Raw genomic sequence first — 22,174 nt, 5'->3', positions numbered from 1 at the left:
CAGTTGGAAAATGAATATTATTGTGTATTTAGCAGCATACTACACCACCTTGCCTGTTTAGCAGAACTTTTTCAAGTGATTCTTTAGGACTAAACTGAAAGACAGTTGTATATTTATCGTAGTACAATTTTGCAATAATTTGTATTTTGTCTTGTAGAGTTCCCCTAGCTCCTCTGTTAAGTTTGTTTTAAACTTCAAAATATGTTCTAGGTTCTACGTCATTTTCATAATATACTTAGATCAGTGATTGAATAATGAATTTATCCATGATAGGTGGGAAGCTTATGCAAGAGTGTATATGAGCATAAGATATCATTTTCTGAAGAATTTTAGGGTTTGCTTTCAAAAATAGTTTTTATGTTTGAGAGAACAAATTTCTGTATGTGAATTAATGCAGTAATATTTTCCTGAAACTGAGAGCAAAGGAGTCCATCATGTCTGTTGTTGCTGGTAGCTCTCCTAAGCAACTACAGAATAAAACTAACAAGATGCTGGCCCTTTTCAGAATTCTGAAGAACAGCAGGGAAACCAGTAGGGAAATTGACAGGAATCATGTAAGTTTCATGTTGCTTGGCAAATCTAGAAACAATCACACACATGAGTTTTATGTATTGAGTAGGAGGAACCACAAAACAAATTGAGGAAAAGGTAGAGGAGTAGAGAATTCTTCTCCCCCACCCTCTCCAAAGCAACTAGCAGGCTTAGGTGACTAGAGAGCAGATGTAGAAAGCTCTTTTTTCTTTCTGTGGGGGGTGGAACTTCAGATTAAGCAGATACGTTCTAGCCAAAGGCTGATGTAATACTAATACCCTCCTTGATCCCAGCAACAGTGGGTCTGGAATACTTCCCAGAGGGTTTCTCCTAGACCTCTCACTGTGAGTCTCCCTCCATCCGCACACTCATCTTCACTATCTACCTCAGGTTAGTAGGCTTAACCATAGTCCTCTAGTTATTAAGCGTGTGGTAAATATTTCAAGCTTATCTAACAGGGACTATCTTTTAGCCTTGTTAAATGTAGTGGACTAGATGTACGTTCCTCATGGTATCTTAAGGATTTCTAAAGATGCTATTAGCAGAGATGGTTCATTTATAATATAAATCGCTCACAATATTTTTGTAGTGGACCTGAGATGAAGTTTAGGGCACTTTTTCTTAACGTGTCCACCAGTTCTTGCATCCCTGGATGACAGTCTTGGTAATGGAATATCAAGAGGCCAGATAGTTCCCCGAACTCCAGGGTCATTGCTTCGCCAGTTCTGTAAGTTTTGTTCTTTTCTTTCTCCCCTCTCCCTGCTTTCCTTCTTCAGTTCCATGTATAGTAAATTGTAATTCGTGATTACACAAACACTAAATGTTTTTTTTTTCTATATTTCTCACTATTCTATTTTACCTCAAACACTTTATTCTGTAATTGTCTTAAAGTTTGTTAGGGCTGAGACAATGTTTCTTTCTGTGTAGCAGCAGGTATGCTGATAAAGCTCAAATAATAATAGTAAACATAATGTTACCTAAACTTTGAGAGAGAAACAGTTCAGCTCCTGCCTTAGTTAACTGAATGTAGGACTTCATAAGTACATTTACAATCTTGGTTACTGATTTTTTTGGTAATAGAGCTCCATAGCCTTAAACTTTCTTTTTAGAAAAATATTGTTTTGCTTTTCAGTTACTCCACAAACACGAGGTTCCACAAAGCAGCTAGATATGTCTACCATCCTGGGAACAGGAGGGAAATCGCTTCAATTTACGCATACTCCTGGATTCTTTGGCCATCTGTCTACGGTATGAAATTATAGGGCATGTTGTTCTCCCTTCTTCGCTCATATGAACCTTATGAAAAGGTAGAAGTGCTTACTGTGTTCACATACATTTTGAAATAAGCAGGGTGGTTTGCTTTTAACCAGAGCTATTTAAATCACCAAGTTGAAAACCTCAATTTAAATCCTCAATTTTAATCTACTTTTCTATTTCTATTTCATATATTTTCTAAAGAGAAAGAGTGCTTTCTCAAAATGGTTAATATAACCATTAAAACTTGTTGCTTTATAACTAAATAGAGCCTTTACACTGGAGTTGGTACATCTTTCTGCTACGTAGGAGCAAAATACCAACATACTATATACATTTGTTAAGCAATTATATTGCTTAATATTTTCAGATTCCTATTGTACATTTTGAATGTTAGAAAATGGTATATTTCTTATTTATTATCTTTTTGCTCATGATTTGTATCAAGCTTCATTAGGATGATTACAATTTAATTAAACACACAACATATAAAGTTTTTTTTTTTTTTAAACAAAACAACCCTAAATGTTTTGGATATATAAACTTCTCTTATCAAAACATGTTTCATATTTACAACTAAACTATTAAAGGAACAGAGGGATTGACTGTAGTCAGTGAATTAAACTGATTATATCGGGTCAATCTGGGAAAACTTTTAGTACACCTAACTGAAAGTGACTGAAGTACAAGTTCCCACTTGCCAAAGTCTCTTAAAAATGAGACAACAGTCTTCTAAATTATTTAGGCTGTCCTTCAAACTTAAACTAGTAAGTCTCATCCCTCCCTCCACATATGGCTAGAAGGCAAAAAGGCAAAGAAATAATGTGGGAGTGGAATTTGAAAAACCGGTTGGAGAAGGACCTATGTTCACATTTCAGGAGGTGCTTAACATACTGCCATGAAGATGATGATGTCCGATTCCCTGTACTCATTGGTTCAGTGAGAATATCCTTCAGGGTCAGGGAAAAGACCTAATGGCAAATCACTGGGACCTGGCATGTAGTGTTGGTGATGGTAGTCATGGTGATGATTATTAGGATGCTTGTCATTGTGGTGAGGTGGTGATAGCTCCAGTCTCTGTCACTCTCAGCGGATTGCTGCTGTGCTCATCTGGGTAAGTTACCACACGTTTCCCCAGAAATAACCAAAAGTCCCATCAAACTTAAGTATTTTCCTTAGTCTGTTTGTACTGGGGCTGTCAAGTGATTAAAAAAATTAATCGTGATTAATTGCGCAATTAAAACAATAAAATACTATTCATTTAAATATGTTTGGATGTTTTCTACATTTTCAAATATATTGATTTCCATTACAACACAACAGTGCTCACTTTGTTTATTTTTATTACAAATATTTGCACTGTAAAAAAAAAAAGAAATATTATTTTTCAGTTCACCTAATACAAGTACTGTAATGCAATCTCTTTATCTTGAAGGTTGAACTTACAAATGTAGAATTATGTGCAAAAAAATAACTGCATTCAAAAACAAAACAACGTAAAACTTTAGAGCCTACTTCTTGTTCAGCCAATCTCTCAGACAAACAAGTTTGTTTAATTTGCAGGAAGATAATGCTGTCCACTTCTTGTTTACAAAGTCACCTGAAAGTGAGAACAGATGTTCGCATGGCACTGTTGTAGCCACTGTCGCAAAATATTATTAAAATACTATTTTTGCTTAACATTTTTACAGTGCAAATATTTGTAATAAGAATAATATAAAGTGAGCAATGTACACTTTGTATTCTGTTATAACTAAAATCAATATATTTGAAAATGTAGAAAAAAATCCAAAAATATTTAATTTAAATTGGTATTCTATTTAAGTGTAATTAAAATGCAATTAATCATGATTAATTTTTTAATCGCGATTAATTTTTTTTTAGTTAGTTGCATGAATTAACTGATTAATTGGCACCCCTAGTTTGTACACTTTCTTTCATTTTGTTGCTGTTCTATCTTGTAACCTCACCTGAAGCCTTGAAAGCTCCTCATGAACAGTTTTAATTCAAACTGTTTTATGTCACTTTTTGGTTCTGTTCTGTGAACCCCCCACCCCTCCTCCAACAGCTGTCTTAAGTTGCTTGTATGTTAAAATTATTCTGCTGCTTTTCACTCACTTTGGACAACTTAAAACTTCAGTCCAAGTTACGGTTTGACATAATAAGGTTTCGGGAGAGAGGAGGATACATATTTTAAGAGTGAATGAAATTTTGCATCCTTCTCATTAGATTAGAAAATCATGTACATCCAGACTTGTACCTTTTTAAAGGTAAATCTGTCATATCTAAAAGCTGAGTCATTTTTTAATTTCTAGAGCTACTCTGCTTGTATCCATAAGAAATAATCATAGACTGAAGTAGCTTTAAAGCTCCTGATTGTATAAAATTGCTTTTATTTTTCTCTGTTGTGTTTTAGTTGGATGACAGCAATTGGACAGCTGCACTCACACCTCAGCATACAGGAATGTTCACAAACCTAGACTTGTGCAATGTGATAGAGGATGTCACCATGAGTGCTGTTCTGTTGCGTGAGGATGATCCTGGAGAAGCTGGTGAGATGACTTTGAGTTTTCACAACAAAATTAAAATGAAACCATTATTATTTTGTGCAATTATTAGATGCATGTTCTGCTTCCCTATTGTAATGTTTTTCCAGAATATCCTTGCCTGACCTCTTCTCTCCCCCCCCCCCCCCCACCATTCCTTCTCCTTGCTGGCTGAAGACGATACTTTGTGAACTTTCTTGAGATTGAAATTGCCTTCAGGAAATCTGTTAATCATTATTGAGAGAAAAGAGTTCCTTAGAACATGGAGTCACAAATTGTCTGTCAGTTCTAGAGATGTAAGGTGTAAAATAGCTGTATCTTACGGAGCTAGGCTCTTTTGGTGTATCTTTAAAGCTTTCTCATACGACCAGTCTATAGCAAAAGTTGTGGTATAATTGCTGTGTGACTTAAGATCTGTAACATTGAGAATCTACCTTTTATGTAATTCACTTTCTTAGTTGCGATGGTAAATTTGCATGACCTTCTGCAGGGTGCACATAGTTCATGTAAGTGTCTGCATTTTATTTTCATCATGACTGCACCAAAGAAGAGCTGCAAGTGAGATTTTATTGAAAAATAGAGCTTTGTATAGTCCTTGAAAACATCGAATATACATTTGTCATCAGGAGAATTTCTTTGTGTTTTCAGTTTTTCACAAAGTATGGCATACTATCATGACTTTCTTCTTTAATGTGTTCTAGCTACTATGAGTATGTACTCAGATTTTCTGCATTCGTTTTTGAAGCACACTTCAACTACCGTTTTTGAACTTGTAGAAGAGTATGAGAATACTTGTAATAACCAGGTAAATTGTTGTAAGAATTTCAAGTTGTATTTCCTTTCATAAGAGATTGTGTTGCTGAAACTAGGGATGTTTCTCCTTTCCGACCAGAACTGCTTGTCAAATTTTGGGGCCCGTTGGATGTTTCAGTTGGAAGGTGTTGGACATCTTATTTATTTACAAGTAATGTACAAAGTCCTGCTAAATGAGTCAACAGTGTAACACTTGCCCCCCCTCCCCCAAAAGCAAACATTCTGGGATGTCTCAGCAGGAGTGTTGTAAGCAAGACACAAGAAGTAATTCTTTAGCTCTACTCCACACTGATTAGGCCTCAACTGGAGTACTGTGTCCAGTTCTGGGCACCACATTTCAGAAAAGATGTGGACAAAGTGGAGAAATTCCAGAGAAGAGCATTCAATATGCCCTTCCAGCTTGACTGTGAATCGCTCATAACTATTCTCTGGGAATGGTTTTTCAACCAGTTATGTATCCACCTTATAGTAGCTCCATCTAGGTTGTTTTTCCCTGTGTCAGTGCTCATGGCTAGTGCTTGGCTTCCTTGCTTTTTTTGCCTTTGCGCCTCTCTGTTCTTGTCTGTTCTCACTTTCTGTGTTCTCTCACACACCTGTTCACAACACCCAGTGGAATGCCCCCACTATCCACCTGGTGCTAGTTTCTGGATGAATTCTATTAGGCCTTATTTGAGGTATGCCCCCATAAATGTTTCTTAGAGCTATCTTAAGGGAAAGGTGCGTTAACACATCAGTTTGAATGAGGTTTTAATTCCACCTGTAACCAGGTTTCACCCAACTCCACTCCCCCTCCCCCTACTTGCTGACGGGGTTTGTCACCCACAGTTTGGGAACCACTGATACAGCTGTTAAAATGATTCCTATCCCCTAGAGGCAGGACAATTCAGTCACTGCAAAACAATTGCCTACAAGCCATTTGTCTGACCTGGGCCATATGGTGAAAGGGAATTTGTATGACATCTTTCCTGGCACTGATTACACAGTTACCGTTACTTGCCCTAATGAAATCCAAGCCATTTATTAGCTCATCCACTGTTTCTGCCACCAAGACTTCTTGCTCAAGTTCCAAGGTCCAGTTTTTGGATAGATGCCCTTGCCCCCAATCACTGTCTCCATTAAGACCAGTTAGGTGGTTCAGTGTTGGATCCCTGATTCCCTAGTCTTTTAGAAACATCTGGTTTAATAACTTTGTTTGAGCCAGCATCAGTCACCACTGTGCTTGATTTACAGATCCCATTATGCATGCTAGTTGGACTCCAGTTATTGTTTAACTGCCCATATCTAACCAAAAACTTGCCCTCCATGAAGGTTTATCCCCATCAGCTTGGTGAACTCGTATTTCCTGAACAACAAGAGGCTTTCACTAGACACTTCAACAGTCTGTCTTGCCCTGTGTTTAAATTTATAGCAAACCATTTTTTTTTTTTGGTGGCCAGTTTTAACACATTCCAGCATTTAACTGAACTGTTTCCTTTAATTTTTGTGTCATTGCCAGTTTACCTTCTTTTACAAACCAAATTTATCAGTGTTTCTAGTCGTTCACTAAGATCATGGACCAGATTAGACTCCCCTCTTTCACAGAGCTATGATTACAGGACACATGGCGATCAGCTTCTGTCTTCCTTGCTAGTGGTTGTTTCCTCTTATCATGCACTGCTGCAAGGAAAGATTCAAGTTCTGTGGCAAATTTCACTTGATCTGCAAGTCCACGTCCAGCTGCATCTATCAAGTGCAACCTTCACCAACTTGTCCTGGAAGGCCTCATTGGTGTCTTGGTATGCCAAGATCACAAGTCCCTGCTGGTCCTCTTCTAGGTCAGGTGGGGTTTCTTCTTTCACTGTCCTAGCTCTTATCTGTGCCCTGGCCTGCTCAGCTTGATGGCTAACTCCAAACTGCATGTCAAGGGCTTGTACCAGTTCTGGATAACTGTTTTCTAGGATTAAGTTCTGCACAATCGGAGCTTGAGCACTCAAGTTGGCTGCTAGTAATACTCCTTTCTTTCCCTCTTACCAGCTATTCTTTTGATATATAATGTTGAAGTGAGCCACATAAGCCTCCCATGGAGTCATTCCCTCATGTTCCATCTTGGTTCAACAGGAAGACCAGCTCGCAATTTCTTTTTGGAAACTGGTAGAGCCCTGTGTGGATACAAAATTCATACCCATTTACATCTGTAGATATCTGTGAAGCTGCAGGGCTCTACCAGGAACTGCAGCAGCGAAAGCAGCAGCATGTTGGCACGCCACTCCCAGGAGCCAGCACCCTGCACTGGCAGCTCCTCTGGCATTGCTGTACTGCCCCTACCCCCACCCACTGGGGCAGGCACCAGGCTCACCAGCATCTGTCCCTGGTCGTGCTAATGTGTGCAAGTGGCTCTTAGGCCCCTAGACACGAGTCCCTTCCACGCAGTGGCCAGTTTCTCCTGTCTGGGGGTGTACGAGCTGCTTGCACACACTAGCATGACCAGGGACAGCTGCTAGTGGGCGGAGCTGGGGGTGGTACAGCCATGCCGGAGTTGCTACCAGCATGGGGCACTAGCTCCTGGGAGCAGCGTCCTGACATGCTGCTGCTTTCACCACTGCATTCCCAGTAGAGCCCTGAAGCTTTGAGGATACCAATTTTTATATCCTCATCCACGGATATAAATTTTGTATCCATGCAGGGCTTTAGAAACTGGATCCTGCTTTTGACAGCAGTATTGCCCCTTTTCTACCCAAGTGCGTAGTCAAATGTCAAGGCCCAGTGGTGGTCCAGGTGGAGGTAAAAATTCATGGAATCTGATATTCTCCATGATGCAGTTTTTGTTTATTTACAAGGAGTATACAAAGTCCTACAAATACAGGATGAACCAAAAGCAAAAGAAGCAGTTTTTTAGCTTACAGCCCCAAACCTCTTTCTAGCCAACATGAGACCCAAAAATGCTCTTTAGCTTTTCCCAGGGTCACAGTGTGCTCATGGATTAGCACTTGGCTTCCTTGCTTTTTTTTGCCTCTGTTCTTGTCTACACACACACACGTTTCTAGGAAGATTCTATTAGGTCTTGTTTTATGTGTGTCCCCATAAGTGTTTCATGCAGCTCACGAGGGACTTAATACGTTTCCCTTCAGTTAATGAGTCCTGATGCTTAGAACTGACAATTTTCGATTGTTCAGGTAGTTGGGGGTAGGCTTAGGCCATATACACACTACATCTTATACCGACCTCAGATATGTTGCTCGGGGTGTGACTAAGCCACCCCCTGAGTGATGTAAATTACACCAACCTAATCTCTGGTGTGGACAGTGCTATGTTGGTGGGAGAGCTTCTTCTGCCGATTTATAACTACCGCTGCTCACGGTGGGAGAGCTCTCTCCTGTCAACTTAGAGCATCTACACTAGTAGTGCTACAGCAGCAAGCTCTGTAGTGTAGCCATAGCCTCAGTGTTTCTGCTCCCAACTAAAGAAATGAAAGATCCTAAAACAAGCACCTATCTTGGGTAACTGTACTCAGAGTAATGCAAAAATTACTTTAATGGCTTGAAACGCAATAGAAAATGGATAATGTGTTATATATAATTACTTGCATCAGGTGAATATACTGGGAAAAATAGTTTACCGAGCGACTCCTGGACAGCAGAAGTTTTCAAAGACTGCTAGTGTTCTTTGGCTTCTCAAGCAAGAGATGGTAACCTGGAGACTACTGTCCTCACTTTATAGGTAATTTTTTTGAAAAGTATGTTGGTTTTACTTTTGCAGTGAGTTAGTCACTTGGATGTATAGACTACCGGATTTATATTCTACATGGAAAAATAGTTAAGCAGCTTTGTTTAGTGTAAAGGCTGCATAAATGTTCATAAGAATCAAAATTGACTTGTCATTGCATAGGTATTAAACATGAATGCTAGACAGATCAGTGAGTGGCTTCTTCATTTCATTTGTATTTGTAGGGAAGACTTAGAGTGGGAGACGCGTAATATTTCAATATTTTTTCATATTAACCATTAATAAAACTTTGTACTTTTGTCTCTAGAGATAGAATACAGTCTGCCCTAGAAGATGAAACAATGTTTGAAATTGCGGTAAGCTTCATGCTACAGTGAGCCTTTTTATTTTGTTTAAGGGACAACTTTTAAATCTAAATACACTTGTGTTCATTGTTTGCAACCCAAATATTGTACCCATTCAGAACTTGAAAGTAAAACTGAATGTAAACAAAAATTAAACTGATTTGATTTTCATTGTGTAAGATGAGATAAATAAGACCTAACTGCATAAATTATGAAAAGTTAATCAGATTAAATGTTCATTTCTTAATATTTGTAACACAGGAATTGGTTTAAAATATGATTAAATTGTATCTCTATAACCACTCCATATAAAGTTGAAACGTTTGTTCTAAGTGGTTATCTGTCCATTTCTCTTAAGCTCCAGGGTGTTTGCAGATAATGGTGTTTCTATTGGATAGTCAAGAGTTGAGAATTTTGTTCCATCTTCAAGTAATTGAATGATACAGGAGGCCTTGGGATGTTTAGCATCTTGTCATCTTGATTTCTCTTATGAATGCAGACTGAAGAGTTTTGAAAAGCTTTCTTGGTCTATGTCTCTCTTTGCTCTTTTTATTACAAAACAATGTTTGCAGCCTGTGCTGGTAGAGTATATTTAGGAAGGGTAAAGACTAAGGGGAGTAACTTTTCTTTTGTAAATTCAAACTACAGATAGTCTTTGTCATAAAATATCTCCAACTAGTACTGCTTTAGTTAAGGAGGAGAGGCCTATCAATATTTCTAAATTTAACTCTACCAAAAATCAACCCCCTTTGCCCTGCTCCACCCTCCCCCTTAAAAATCCTCCAGGTTTTAGCAAGAGCCTCTTCTCCTGCTTTTGGTGAAGGTTTACTGGGAATTAGATCTGTCTGGGAAAGGGGGAATGTTGAATTGTGCTGACTGATCACTTTTTCATTTTGTAACTTATGGCAAGGTCACTTAAAACCTTGAGTTAGTGCCCATTTTTATTTTTGTATAAATCTAAAATAAATACTCGAATAACCTGACGGGGATCCAAAGCATACTAGTATCTTCTACTGTTATCTAATTTGTAACATGTCACCTATGGACTGATTCTGCAATATCATGTTTAGATGCAGTGGTGAGTTGGAGCCTGTTGGCACCGGTTCGTGTGAACCGGTTGTTAAATTTTGAAGCAGTTTTAGAACAGGTTGTTAACCCGCTTCCCTGCAAGGGGCGCTGAGGCTTTGCTGGGCTCCGGCCGGGAAACTATGTAATTCCTCCTCTGGCCGCCACGGGCACTGCGCTGTGGGAGCCACGTGGGCTGCCGCCTGGCCCTGGGCACAAGCCCTGATACTGCTGCTGCTCCCCTGCCTCTGAGGCTCCCGCTGCTGCCTGGTGGGTCCCCAGCTGCTCTGCTGGGCCTGGGCTGCGTTCTGCTGCTCGGGCTATTCCGAGCCACTCTCGCCGTGAGCACCCACCACCCTGCCTGCAGGCAGCCCCTGCCTCCAGCCGCCACCCTCCCCACAGGCAGCCCCTGCTCTGCCTGCAGGCAGCCCCGCGCCCCCTGCTTCCAGCTAGCCCTGCCCCCACGCCCCTGTCTGCAGCTGGCCCCACGTCCACTGGTGCCCAGCAGTTCCCAGGGCAGTAACCCTGCACACCTGCTTCAATGAGGGGAGCATGGAGCAGCTGGGACCCACACATGTGCACACCCTAGGGTGAGCAGACAGCAAATGTGCAAAATCAGGACAGGGGGTGGGGGGTAATAGGAGCCTATATAAGAAAAAGACCCCAAAATCAGGATTGTCCCTATAAAATCGGGACATCTGGTCACCCTAGCACACTCTCAGGGAGTGGCGGGGACCCACACGTGTGAAATGGAGCTCATTTCTTGTTCAGGCCCATCTTTTTTAAAAAAGAACTTTAGGCAGGGTTAACATACATCTGTATTTTCCCGGACAGGTCAGGCTTTTTGGTTCTTAAATCCCTGTCTGAGAAAATACGGACGTATGGTAACCCTGTTGGTACAAAAAATACATACTGGGGCACATCCCTTAAATCAGAACTTTTTATAGGGAATCGGTTGTTAAGATTTTGGCAGCTCATCACTGGTTTAGATGTATTTTTATTTTACAGTATATGAAGGTATATCTGTTCTATCTTGATATAATGCATTATTTTTTTCTAAGCTACCAATATAAAACTTGTAGAAGGTCAGTGGATATGATATTAATTTGTCTTCCCTGAATTCTCTTGTTATTGCCATTTGCATTCTAATGCTAAGTTTATTTTTTAATAAAAAAAATAAAAGCTCTTTCTTAAATAGGTTCTAAATGCTAGCGAAAAGACGGCTGTAGGCATCTTGTTTCAGAAAGACTCATTGGTTCGACAAAGCCAGGTATGATTTAAAAATGGAGAAAGATTTGGGAGTAGATAAGCTAACAAGCTTTAAATATTTGTTATACTCCATTATAAACTATAACAAATGCTATGTAGAGTATTAAACTGCTTTTAGAGAAATATATAGTGCTAGAATGGGTTTCCTTGGTTATATAACCTCATTAGGGATTGTATGTATGGTTCTTTTTGTGACTGCAGAAGTTGCTTAGTTTCTGCACTGATGGAGGCCAGATACTTGAAGTTAATATGAAAAGGGTAGAGGATTAGGAAACTTGAGAGCTATCCTCATCTGGCATATCCTTTACTAGCCAACATATGGAGCAGAATAAGCTGCTAATCAGTATTGTAACAGGAATGGCTAACAAAATCTGGGATTGAACACTCAATCAGTCATGTTTGGTTACTTAGGAGATGAGGGTGCAATGATCTGGACATGTATGTACATTGTAGGATACACAGATAATGAGTAGGCCAGGATTGGGCTGGGAGGCTGGTATTATATTTGTAACAGGCGTGTTTTAAAAAACCGCTTAATTTTATATTCCAGTTGGTGGTAGATTGGTTAGAGAGCATTGCCAAGGATGAAATTGGAGATTTCTCTGACAACATTGAGTTCTATGCAAAATCTGTATATTGGTAAGTAATTGAATCATCATTAAGGGTCATGCAGAAGTTTTCTCTTGTATTATGTACACTGCATGCTTCCTACGAGTATTAAAGCAAACTGGTTGATAGAGCTGTTTTAACAACTTGCTGTTAGCTTTTAAAAGCTGGCAACGCCTTTCATTCTTTTTTAATTCTTAGAGTTTTTTTTTAAAAAACTCTAAGGATGTTTTTTTGGAAAGTCACCATGTCAACAGTTGACCAAAGAAGAGAATTCAGTGCATTTCTTTAGGGAAAACAAAAGTGGTATAATGTGAGTGGTTTTAATTTAACCTAGAGGCAAATCATTAACTTCACATTTACTTATTTTTGTAAGTAATATATGTAACAGACCAGAATTGATTTGTCTACAGTGGCAAGGTTACTGACACCACTGTGCTTGCTAATTTATGCAAACACACCTGCCTTTATTGCTGCCTTGTTCTACCCCTTTTGTCTATTTATTCAGTTGTCAAAATCCTAGATTGTAATTTTTCTCTGCCAAGGGACTGTCTGTGTAGTTTATCCAATGCCTAGTGTAATAGTACTGTAATCATTGTTTGAGGTCATTAGGTACCACCACAGTTGAAATAATTAATAGGTAGCCACCTTCTAGTCATTTTATTATTTAAGATGGATGAATTAGATCACGTTTGTGTGTGTTAATACAATGATCTGTCCCTTCACTTGCACTTTATTATTTCTTTGCTCAAGTCCTTGTTGCTGTTACTGTGTCTATAACACCTTGGCAACAATAGTTTTTGTCATATTCATTCTCGACAATGGGTTCAAGTCAGAAAATACCAAATGCCACCATGGATTTTTAAATCAGACTAGAAAGGCCAACGATGATGATTTCTGGAATCCTGAAGTGAACTGAGTGTGCTAGCCTGACTTTAGAATTTAGAATTTTAATATACAATCTAGTTTATCACACTGAAATGATTCCCTTATTTGGATGAATGAAACAACTCTCGGTGAATTTGATCATATATCAGTTGTGGTCTACTTTCATGTTTTTAGCTCAATTATATTTACACAACAATATTATAGCTGACAGGCCTCAGGGTAAACTGTAGAAATTGATACACTGAGAACCCATCTTGTGAAGGATCAAAGTATCTGTTACTTTGTTTTTGATGTGCCATTTTGGGAAAAAAACATTTGATATCTTAAATTTCTCTTTAAAAGAACACTTCTCATTGCTTTTAGGGAGAACACTCTACATATTTTGAAGCAGCGACAGTTCAGCACATACATTGGAAGTACTCGTCCCCTGGTAACTGAACTAGTAAGTATAATTTAAAATGAGGTTTGGCTTCATAGTAGGTGTAAATTGGATTTTTGGGGTAATTAGTATTTTCCTATGCAACACAACTTCCCCAAAAGTTCAGGAGTTCTGTCTTAAAAATGGAAAAACTCTTGTAGTAGATTTTTTTTCATTTTTATGATAGCAGCCTTGAACGTCTGGGGAAATTATGTACACTATCTTTATTGTTCTGGGCATCTGACCATCATGGATTTTGTTTTTCTTTCCACCTTCCCCTTTTTTCAGCTGAAATATTTCTTGGCTATTCATTGAGGTGAGTGTCTTTACTGGTACTTTTTTAAAGTGCCCCAAAATGTTACGTGCTTCAAAACAAACACTATCCCTAACCAGAAGAGCAAATAATTTTGATTTAACTTGACATTACATGTGAGAATCATAAATCAATAAGGGTAAAGGAGGGTGGGGTGGGGTGGGGTGGATTAAGGACAAGTGGCAATAAAATAACATGATTACTCAAACTATTGTTTTGTGCAAGTGCCTTTCTGATTCACTTTTTAAAATCCATTTTTTAATTTTAGTTAGTTTTGCCCCTTCGCTTAAAACCTCACTTCCAAAAACCTTACAAGAATAATTTGTGTGACAAAGGTTAGCTTGATTAAACAGATTTGGGGAGGGCATGCCAAATGTAAGGGACAGATGCTCATGGAGCAAGGTAATATACGGGGTACAGTAACTCCTCACTTAAATTTGTCCCGGTTAACTTTGTTTCGTTGCTGATCAATTAGAGAACATGCTCATATAAACATGCTCGTATAAAGTTGTGCAAAACTCCTGCTTTGTCCACTGTTTGCAGGAAGAGCAGCCCGTTGGAGCTAGCTGGTGGGGGCTTGGATCCAGGGTGGACCGGCAGCCCCCCTATCAGCTCCCCACTCCTCTAAGTTCCCTATGCGGCAGCTGTCCAGCAGGCTATCAATTGTCGGGCAGTTCAGCTGTCCCTCTCCCCCACTACCATGTGCTGCCCCTGCCCTCTGCCTTGGAGCTGCTCCCAAGAGCCTCCCGCTTGCTATGCGTGGGGGGGAAGGAGAGGGGGGCTAATTTCAGGGTGTCCTCCTGCCCCCCGCTTATCACTTCTCCATAGAGTGGGGTGGGGTGGGACACGACAGGGCTAAGGATGGAGGGAGCTTGCTGGCCGCAGCTGCTGTCTCAACTTCCTGATCTAAAAATGCAATGTACTTAAAGCTACACACACACACACTCTCTCTCTCTCTCTCTCTCTCACTGTGTGTGTGTCAGTCTCTGCCATTCCATTCATGCTGCCTTGTAAAGTGTGAGGCTACATTAACAACAGCATGTTAACCCTTGAGGGCTCAGCTGAATGCTAGTTCATTTAGCAGTAAGGTGTTCCCTGGGAAATATCCTGCCCTCTAACTTGACCACCTCAGCCAAGCATCATTGCTGTGTACAGTATTAAATTTTGTTTAAAACTTATACTTTGTGTGTGTATATGTATATGTATATATAAAAAATAAATAGTTTTTTGTCTGGTGAAAATTTTTTTCTTGGAACCTAACCCCCCTCCCCCCCATTTACATTACATTAATTCTTATGGGGAAATTGGATTCGCTTAACATCATTTCGTTTAAAGTCGCATTTTTCAGGAACATAACTACAATGTTAAGCGAGGAGTTACTGTATCAAGGATGATGTAATTGGAAGAGTGGACAAAAACAGTGGGGAATATGAAAGAAGGCCATGTCAAATTTTATATTTGGGCTGTGTGATGTAGAGACCTAAAAGTAAGGACAAAATGTTTGTTTGAATTGGATGTGCAGCACTATTTGTAAGCTCTCTAGGCCAGGGCACATTTTCACGAAAGCTTATGGTCAGATAAATTTGTTACTCTCTTTAAGGTGCCACAGGTCCTCCTTCACTTAGCACAATGAAACCCCGATTCTGTTTGGAGCCTTTGGGTGCTACCATCCTCTTCTGGTTTCCTCCCATTATTATTTCTTGTATATTGAAAACCAAGGGAGGACTGTCCAGGAAGGAGGAGTAATCAGCTGTATCAAATGCAGAGGAAACGTCAAAGATGAGCATAGGCTTTGAGAATTGGTCAGGAGGAGGTGATTAGTGGCATTAAGAGCGGTTTAAATGTTTTGAAGAAAGGAGAAAATAGGCTGGAGTGGATCCACAAGAAAGTGAGGAGAGAGGAAGTCAATGTAACAGTTGTAAATGGCCTTCTCAAAGAACTCACAGGTGAAGGAAGGAAAGGAAAAGGTCTGCTATCCGGAGAGGCAGATTACAAGGGGGAAATGTTTGTGGTGAAAGGAGCGAGAGGACAGGGCTTTTGGGAAGGCGAAAGGATTGAAATTGATGAACAGTAATCTCTCAGGCTCAGTGACTGGGGAGGTGAAGAGGAATGTAATCCTAGTTTTTAGGCAGACTAGTCAGACTGTTCTCAACATAAGAAAGTGAGTACAGATGGATTTACTATCATTGAGAACCTTTGAGACATGCGTACAGAGGGAAATGTCTGCAGGGTAGGCGATGGAGGATTCATTGTCCCTTTTTCTTTTTTTCTTGTAGGACCCAGATGCCCCTGTAAGACAGAAAATGCCACTCGACGATTTGGATCGAGAAGATGATGCCAGGTTACTCAAATACCTTTTCACTCTGATAAGAGCTGGGATGACGGATGAGGTAAGCCACAGAAACCTGTAGTGTCCTTCCCTTTCCTTCAGACTTGTTCAAAAGTTTTAAAAACTGGTTTAGTTCAACCAGTACAAACTTCTGCATGGACATGCTTATATCAGTTTAGTTTTCATCTGATTACAGGCGCTGATGTCACATGTTAGCTAAACTGCTATAAAGCAGGTTTTAACTGATATGAGTGTCTACACTGAATTTAAAATTATCTTTAGTTAAACTAGTGCAACTTTGAGTTGAGAGCAGGCATTATGGTAGATAAATTGGACTTAGGGCTGTCAGGCCAGCACATTAATAGCACTGCTTGGTACTAAAGTGACTTAGTACTGACTGCTCAGTGCTGTATGATACAGTTAGAACATCTGAAAGAGTTTGTAAACTGGGCCTTTCAAAACTATTAAATTATTGTATGCACCTTCTTTTTCGCATATTAGTGCTGTACAAATTTGAAAAATAGCATAATTGATTCTTTCAGGTTTCTGTCTAGTAGTGAATTGCAAGGGTTCTTTTTCTTTGCTGATATAATCCTTTAAGAAAGGAAGCCATTCTTAAATGTCTACCACAGCCATGTAAAACGATCATTAATGATGACTCTGATTTTGAAGCTATGAAAATAGCACCTGGATTTCAGGCTTACTAGGAAAAAGATGACTCTACTGAGTCGGATCTCTCTGAAGAACTCATGGATGGGCATGAATAGGATATGAGGAGTTTGTGCTTTTGACCAGCACAAAAGAGGTTACTCTTCTCTTCCATTAATCCTTTGGCTGAATGTAGCTCTGCCTTTTTTTTTTTTAAATACCTTACATAATTTGTGGTATAAATTTACTATTGCCCACAAATTTGAGGGGAACTATAATACTGTCACTGTGAGGTCAGTCTGCCGTGGGTATGTGCTGTGCTCTCAATTCAGCAGCACCTTTGTAGTTCCTATCCTGGGTCTCTCTTGGGTAGAGGCTCCCCGTTGTGCCAGTGGTTTTCATGATCAATAATTAAATATTTGTATTAGGGTAGCATATGAAGGTCTCCGTGGTGGGCTAGGGGCTGCCAGGATGCTAGGCACTACCTATGCATAATGAGGGGGAAGAAGTTCCTGCTCCAAAGATCTTACAATCTTAGGAACATAGGAATATAGTCACTTGTTAGAGATGAAAGTATTATCCCACTATGCCTAGCTTTCAGTTTTTTCAGTTTTCTTCCCTCTTCATCAACATTCCCAAAAGTGATCAGTTACTGCAGACTCTGCAGCTTGAAAAGATTAAAGAAAACATGACCATTTAACACAGTCTGCCTCACTATTCTGACAATTCTGTCAATCATGGAATTGATACATCTGTTAGATAAGTAATTGGGTGTGAGATGAGTAACCTTCAACAGTGTGTGCATACTTACAGTCCACACAAGCCTATTATTTTTTCCTCCCTATTGCTTTTACTCCTGCTGTATATTCATATAGCTAGAGTAGGTCCCAAAATTGGCTTTGGGGGAAGCAGACTTCTTGAGTAAGACTATTCATGGCATTTTGTAACCTGATTTTATATTGTCAGCACAAAGGATGGAATTTTCCAAAGTACCTGAGAGTTGGGTACCTAATTCCCTCAATCACCTTGGAAAATTTCACCCAAAAAGATGGATTTTAGACTTTGTACCAAGGGATATATTTTTATAAGCTATAAAAGGCTTCATCTAAAGCAACTAGAGCTGTCAAGTGATTAAAAAGATAACAAAATACCATTTATTTAAATATTTTTGGATATTTTCTGCATTTTCAAATATATTGATTTCAATTACAACACAGAATACAAAGTGTACAGTGCTCACTTTATATTTTTGATTACAAGTATTTGCACTGTAAAAAACAAATAGTATTTTTCAGTTCACCTAATATAAGTACTATAGTGAAATCTCTTTATCATAAGTTGAATTTACAAATGTAGAATTATGTACAAAAAACAGCATTAAAAATGTAAAATTTTAGCACCTTCAAGTCCACTCAGTCCTACTTGTTCAATCAATCCCTCAGACAAACAAGTTTGCTTACATTTGCAGGAGATAATGCTGCCCGCTTCTTGTTTACAATGTCACAAGAAAGTGAGAACAGGCATTCTCGTGGCACTGTTGTAGCCAGCGTCGCAAGATATTTACGTGCCAAATGCGCTAAAGATTCATATGTCCCTTCATGCTTCAACCACCATTCCAGGGGACGTGCATCCATGCTGATGACTGGTTCTGCTCGATAACAATCCAAAGCAATCCAGTTCGATGCATGTTCATTTTTATTATCTGAATCAGATGCCACCAGCTGATGGTTGGTTTTATTTTTGGCTTTCGGGTTCTATAGTTTCTGCATCAGAGTGTTGTTCTTCTAGGACTTTTGAAAGCATGCTCCACACCTCATCCATCTCAAATTTTGGAAGGCACTTCAGATTCTTAAAGCTTGGGTTGAATGCTGTAGCTCTCTTTAGAAATCTCACATTGGTACCTTCTTTGTGTTTTGTCAAATCTGAAAGTGTTCTTAAAATGAACAACTTGTATGCTGGGTCATCATCCAAGACTGCTATAACATGAAATATGTGGCAGAATGCAGGTAAAACAGAGCAGGGGACATACAATTCTCCTGCAAGGAGCTTAGTCACATATTTAATTAACATATTTTTTTAACAAGCGTCGTCAGCATGGAAATATGTCTTCTGGAATGGTGGCCGAAGCATGATGGGGCATACGAATGTTTTGTATATCTGGCACATAGCTACCTTGCAATGCCGGTGACTTTTTTTTTTTTTTTTTACACAAAAAGAAGCAGGCAGCATTATCTCCTGTAAATTAAACAAACTTGTTTAGCTTCGTGATTGGCTGAACAAGAAGTAGGACTGAGTGGACTTGTAGGTGCTGAAGTCTTACATTTTGTGTTTGAGTGCAGTTATGTAACAAAAAAAATCTACGTTTGTAAGTTGCACTTTCACGACAGAGATTGCACTATGGTACTTCTATGAGGTGAATTGAAAAAATACTATGTTTAGTTTATCATTTTTACAGTGCAAATATTTGTAATAAAAACTAATATACACTTTGATTTCAGTTACAACACAGAATACAATATATATGAAAATGTAGAAAAACATCCAAAATATTTAATAAATTTCAATTGGTATTTTATTGTTTAACAGTGCGATTAAAACTGAGATTAATCGCGATTAATTTTTTTTAGTTAATCGCATGAGTTAACTGCGATTAATCGACAGCCCTAAAAACAAGTAGTTAGAAGTGGAGATTATACGACAATGGGTTAAGCCAGCAAAGCTCTTGATGAAAAAAATAGGTTGTTGTGCTATGGTACTTTTCTTACGCTGTTGAAAATACCTACTGAAAAGTCCTATATACATTCCCTGGAAAATAAAACCAATGAAAAAATAAAACCTGGAATTTTTATTTTAAGATCCTTTTAGTTTGAGTTTAGACTTGCCAAAATGTAAGCACATTAGTTTGTGCAAAGAAACACTTTTGTTGATTAACCATGTTCTAACATCTGTGCATCACTAGAGGAGAATACATGTGCTTTTGCTGCCTTGAAAACTGTTGCGCAGAATGTCCTTTGTTGTTTTACAGGCACAACGTTTGTGCAAACGATGTGGTCAGGCCTGGAGAGCTGCAACTCTTGAAGGGTGGAAACTATATCATGACCCGAATGTAAATGGAGGTACCTAGATCAAAATTTATCTGAAGCGGACCCAGAAAAAAGGCATAGGATTTTCTTGTTGTCTGGATCTGTCTAAAGGAAGCACAGCTCTTTGCTGTCATTTTAAGGCCCTTTTATGTTTTGAAAACACTTTCAAAGGTGTATGGTGAGGAGGAACCTTCTTTGTCTTTATACCTTATGAACACTTTAACATTGAAATTTCTTTAATAATGATTAAAGTTGAAAGTGTTTCAACCAAATCCTGCTAACGCACCAAAAATTACTTTGAGATACTCTCACGCTCTCGCTCACCTACATTTCTTTAAAGCTTCAAACCTTAATGACTGGGAAACAAATATTTAAGGTTTCCAGACAGCCCCTCATCACTGCCTTTTAATCTTTCATCACACGCTTTTGTGCTATCTAATTATCCCAGCTATCCAAGCACTGTGCTCCCCTGAGCTCACCAAACCAGGACTCCATTCCTGCAGATGGTAACTAGTCAATAAAAGGTTTTTATAGTCAGAATTTCCCCTTTCTGGTATAATGAGGATGGTGTACAACAGTGGGGAATGGAGGAAAGGGGATGTCTTTGAGCCACATGGAAAGCTTTAAGTTCCCTGCCTCCTCTTCTGTATGCTCAGTACCTTGCAGAATCAAGCCCTGTCTGGACACAGTCCAGTTTAAAAAAAAAAAAAGATGCTGTAGGTGCACAGATCCATATGCCAGTTGGCGCCTTGCCATATTTCCTTTTAGTTGGGTATCTCTCAACTCATGTCCCTTCCTCTGGCTCAGCCCATCAGTGGGAGTGTAAATGTAAATGTAAATGAACTGTTTATGTTCATTAAGTTTTTGTTTAAGGACAAAACTGCAGCTAAACTTTTGAAGTACTGTAATTTTAAAACATGCTTACCACACTTTGCAGGAAAAACAACCTGGACTGAGAAGTAGTATGCAGAATTTCATGAGGATCTGAATTTTGGGGGAAGTTCCAAAGGGGTTGAAAATTGGGTTTATAAGGTGGAGTGGTCTTCAGCCTCAGTTAGTGATTACAACCACATATTTATGAGTGCAATTGGATCGTGGGGTTGCTTGTGATGGTAGGGGGAAGGGCTCAACAGCCCCGGGGCTCACTTGTGGTTGATGTCGTATGTTCCTAAAAGCTTACGCTTCAGGGTTTCAGCTGGTCACCTGCAGAGGTCAGGAAGGGATTCCACCCCAAATGTATTCTGGGTGGGTTTTTAAATCTCCTTCTGGATCATCAGGGATGGCCACAGCTGGAGATGGGGCATAAGGGCCAGGGCTCTGAGATGGCACCAAGCATTCTTTCAGTCAGGTGCTTGGCTAGCTGGCCCTGGCTCACATGCTCAGGGTCTAACTGATTATCATAAATGGGATTGGGAAGGAATCCCCTCCAACTCCCAATCAGATTGGCAGCAATCTTGGGCAGGAGGATTTCACCTTCCTCTGCTGCATGGAGTGAGAGTCTCTTGCCAGGATTATCTGGGTATATCTCGCCTAATAATTTCCTTGCCACTGCAGGGACCTGGGACATTAGTGCACCTCAGTCCCTTCTATTCGGTCTGTGGCACATAGTAGCCTAGTCCCCTGTGGGCTGGTCCAATTTCAGTTGTTGTGTTTTAGTGTATGGCAACTGAGTGGTGTTTATGGCCTGTGATGTATACTGGAAGTCAGACTAACGATCTGGTAGTCCCTTCTGGCATTGAACTGTGATTCTATGAAACTGCAAATACCCACTGCTTTTTAAATTATTCTTTATGTATAGGAACAGAGCTGGAACCAGTGGAAGGGAATCCATATAGATGCATTTGGAAAATCAGTTGTTGGCGAATGGCAGAAGATGTAAGATAAATATTAAGTTGCTTGATATTGTTAATGGGTAGACTTTTTTTCCCTGTAATCAAGTGAGGCTGACACTTACTCCCACAAAGTTGAATCTACCCTTTGTGCTTACATCTCGGGGGGATTTGTTTTTCAATGTTTCTAAGAGGATTCCTCAAGTGTGTAGTATATTTGTGTATCCTAATTAATCTGTGAAACTGGCATCACGACTGAGGCAAATGGCTTAGGAAATGTCTAAAAAGGATTAGTCTTTTTTTTTTAAGACATAAGAGTGAAACTGTAGATATTAGCTAAGATATAATTACAGGGATTGCTGATCTTCATTCTTCTCAGCATAAGATGATGCACGGGGGGTCAGGAAAAATCTCACCTTTCTCCCAACTCAATATAGTATTGTCTAATAAGGTATCTTGGGGGTTGGAGGTATATTTAGCTCTTCATTGAAACAGCAGTCATTAACTATTCTTGAAAGCTGCTGAATTGATCCTGT

At 39.4% G+C, this 22,174-nt stretch overlaps 1 protein-coding gene across 4 annotated transcripts in view; it reads left to right on the top strand.

Annotated features, from left to right (window-relative positions):
* Nucleotides 1-22,174, top strand: part of NUP107 (nucleoporin 107) — a 44,844-nt gene that overhangs the window by 5,270 nt on the left and 17,400 nt on the right. Inside the window, exons 1-14 of one of the 4 annotated variants that reach the window (XM_043493658.1) lie at nucleotides 135-554; nucleotides 828-921; nucleotides 1,169-1,258; nucleotides 1,664-1,779; nucleotides 4,202-4,337; nucleotides 5,033-5,136; nucleotides 8,713-8,840; nucleotides 9,154-9,202; nucleotides 11,454-11,525; nucleotides 12,075-12,163; nucleotides 13,382-13,460; nucleotides 16,026-16,139; nucleotides 19,752-19,842; nucleotides 21,608-21,684. In XM_043493658.1, the coding sequence (XP_043349593.1) occupies nucleotides 435-554; nucleotides 828-921; nucleotides 1,169-1,258; nucleotides 1,664-1,779; nucleotides 4,202-4,337; nucleotides 5,033-5,136; nucleotides 8,713-8,840; nucleotides 9,154-9,202; nucleotides 11,454-11,525; nucleotides 12,075-12,163; nucleotides 13,382-13,460; nucleotides 16,026-16,139; nucleotides 19,752-19,842; nucleotides 21,608-21,684 (1,359 nt within the window). In that variant the 5' untranslated portion in view covers nucleotides 135-434. Of the gene's footprint in view, nucleotides 1-134; nucleotides 555-827; nucleotides 922-1,168; nucleotides 1,259-1,663; nucleotides 1,839-2,663; nucleotides 2,900-4,201; nucleotides 4,338-5,032; nucleotides 5,137-8,712; nucleotides 8,841-9,153; nucleotides 9,203-11,453; nucleotides 11,526-12,074; nucleotides 12,164-13,381; nucleotides 13,461-16,025; nucleotides 16,140-19,751; nucleotides 19,843-21,607; nucleotides 21,685-22,174 lie in introns of those variants that run through there. The other 3 variants (XM_038375642.2, XM_038375659.2, XM_043493661.1) reach the window with 3 other exon arrangements.

Source organism: Dermochelys coriacea, chromosome 1 (genome assembly GCF_009764565.3).
Source record: "Dermochelys coriacea isolate rDerCor1 chromosome 1, rDerCor1.pri.v4, whole genome shotgun sequence".
NCBI classification, from domain to species: Eukaryota; Metazoa; Chordata; order Testudines; family Dermochelyidae; genus Dermochelys; species Dermochelys coriacea.
This window is presented reverse-complemented; position numbering and strand designations above follow the sequence as displayed.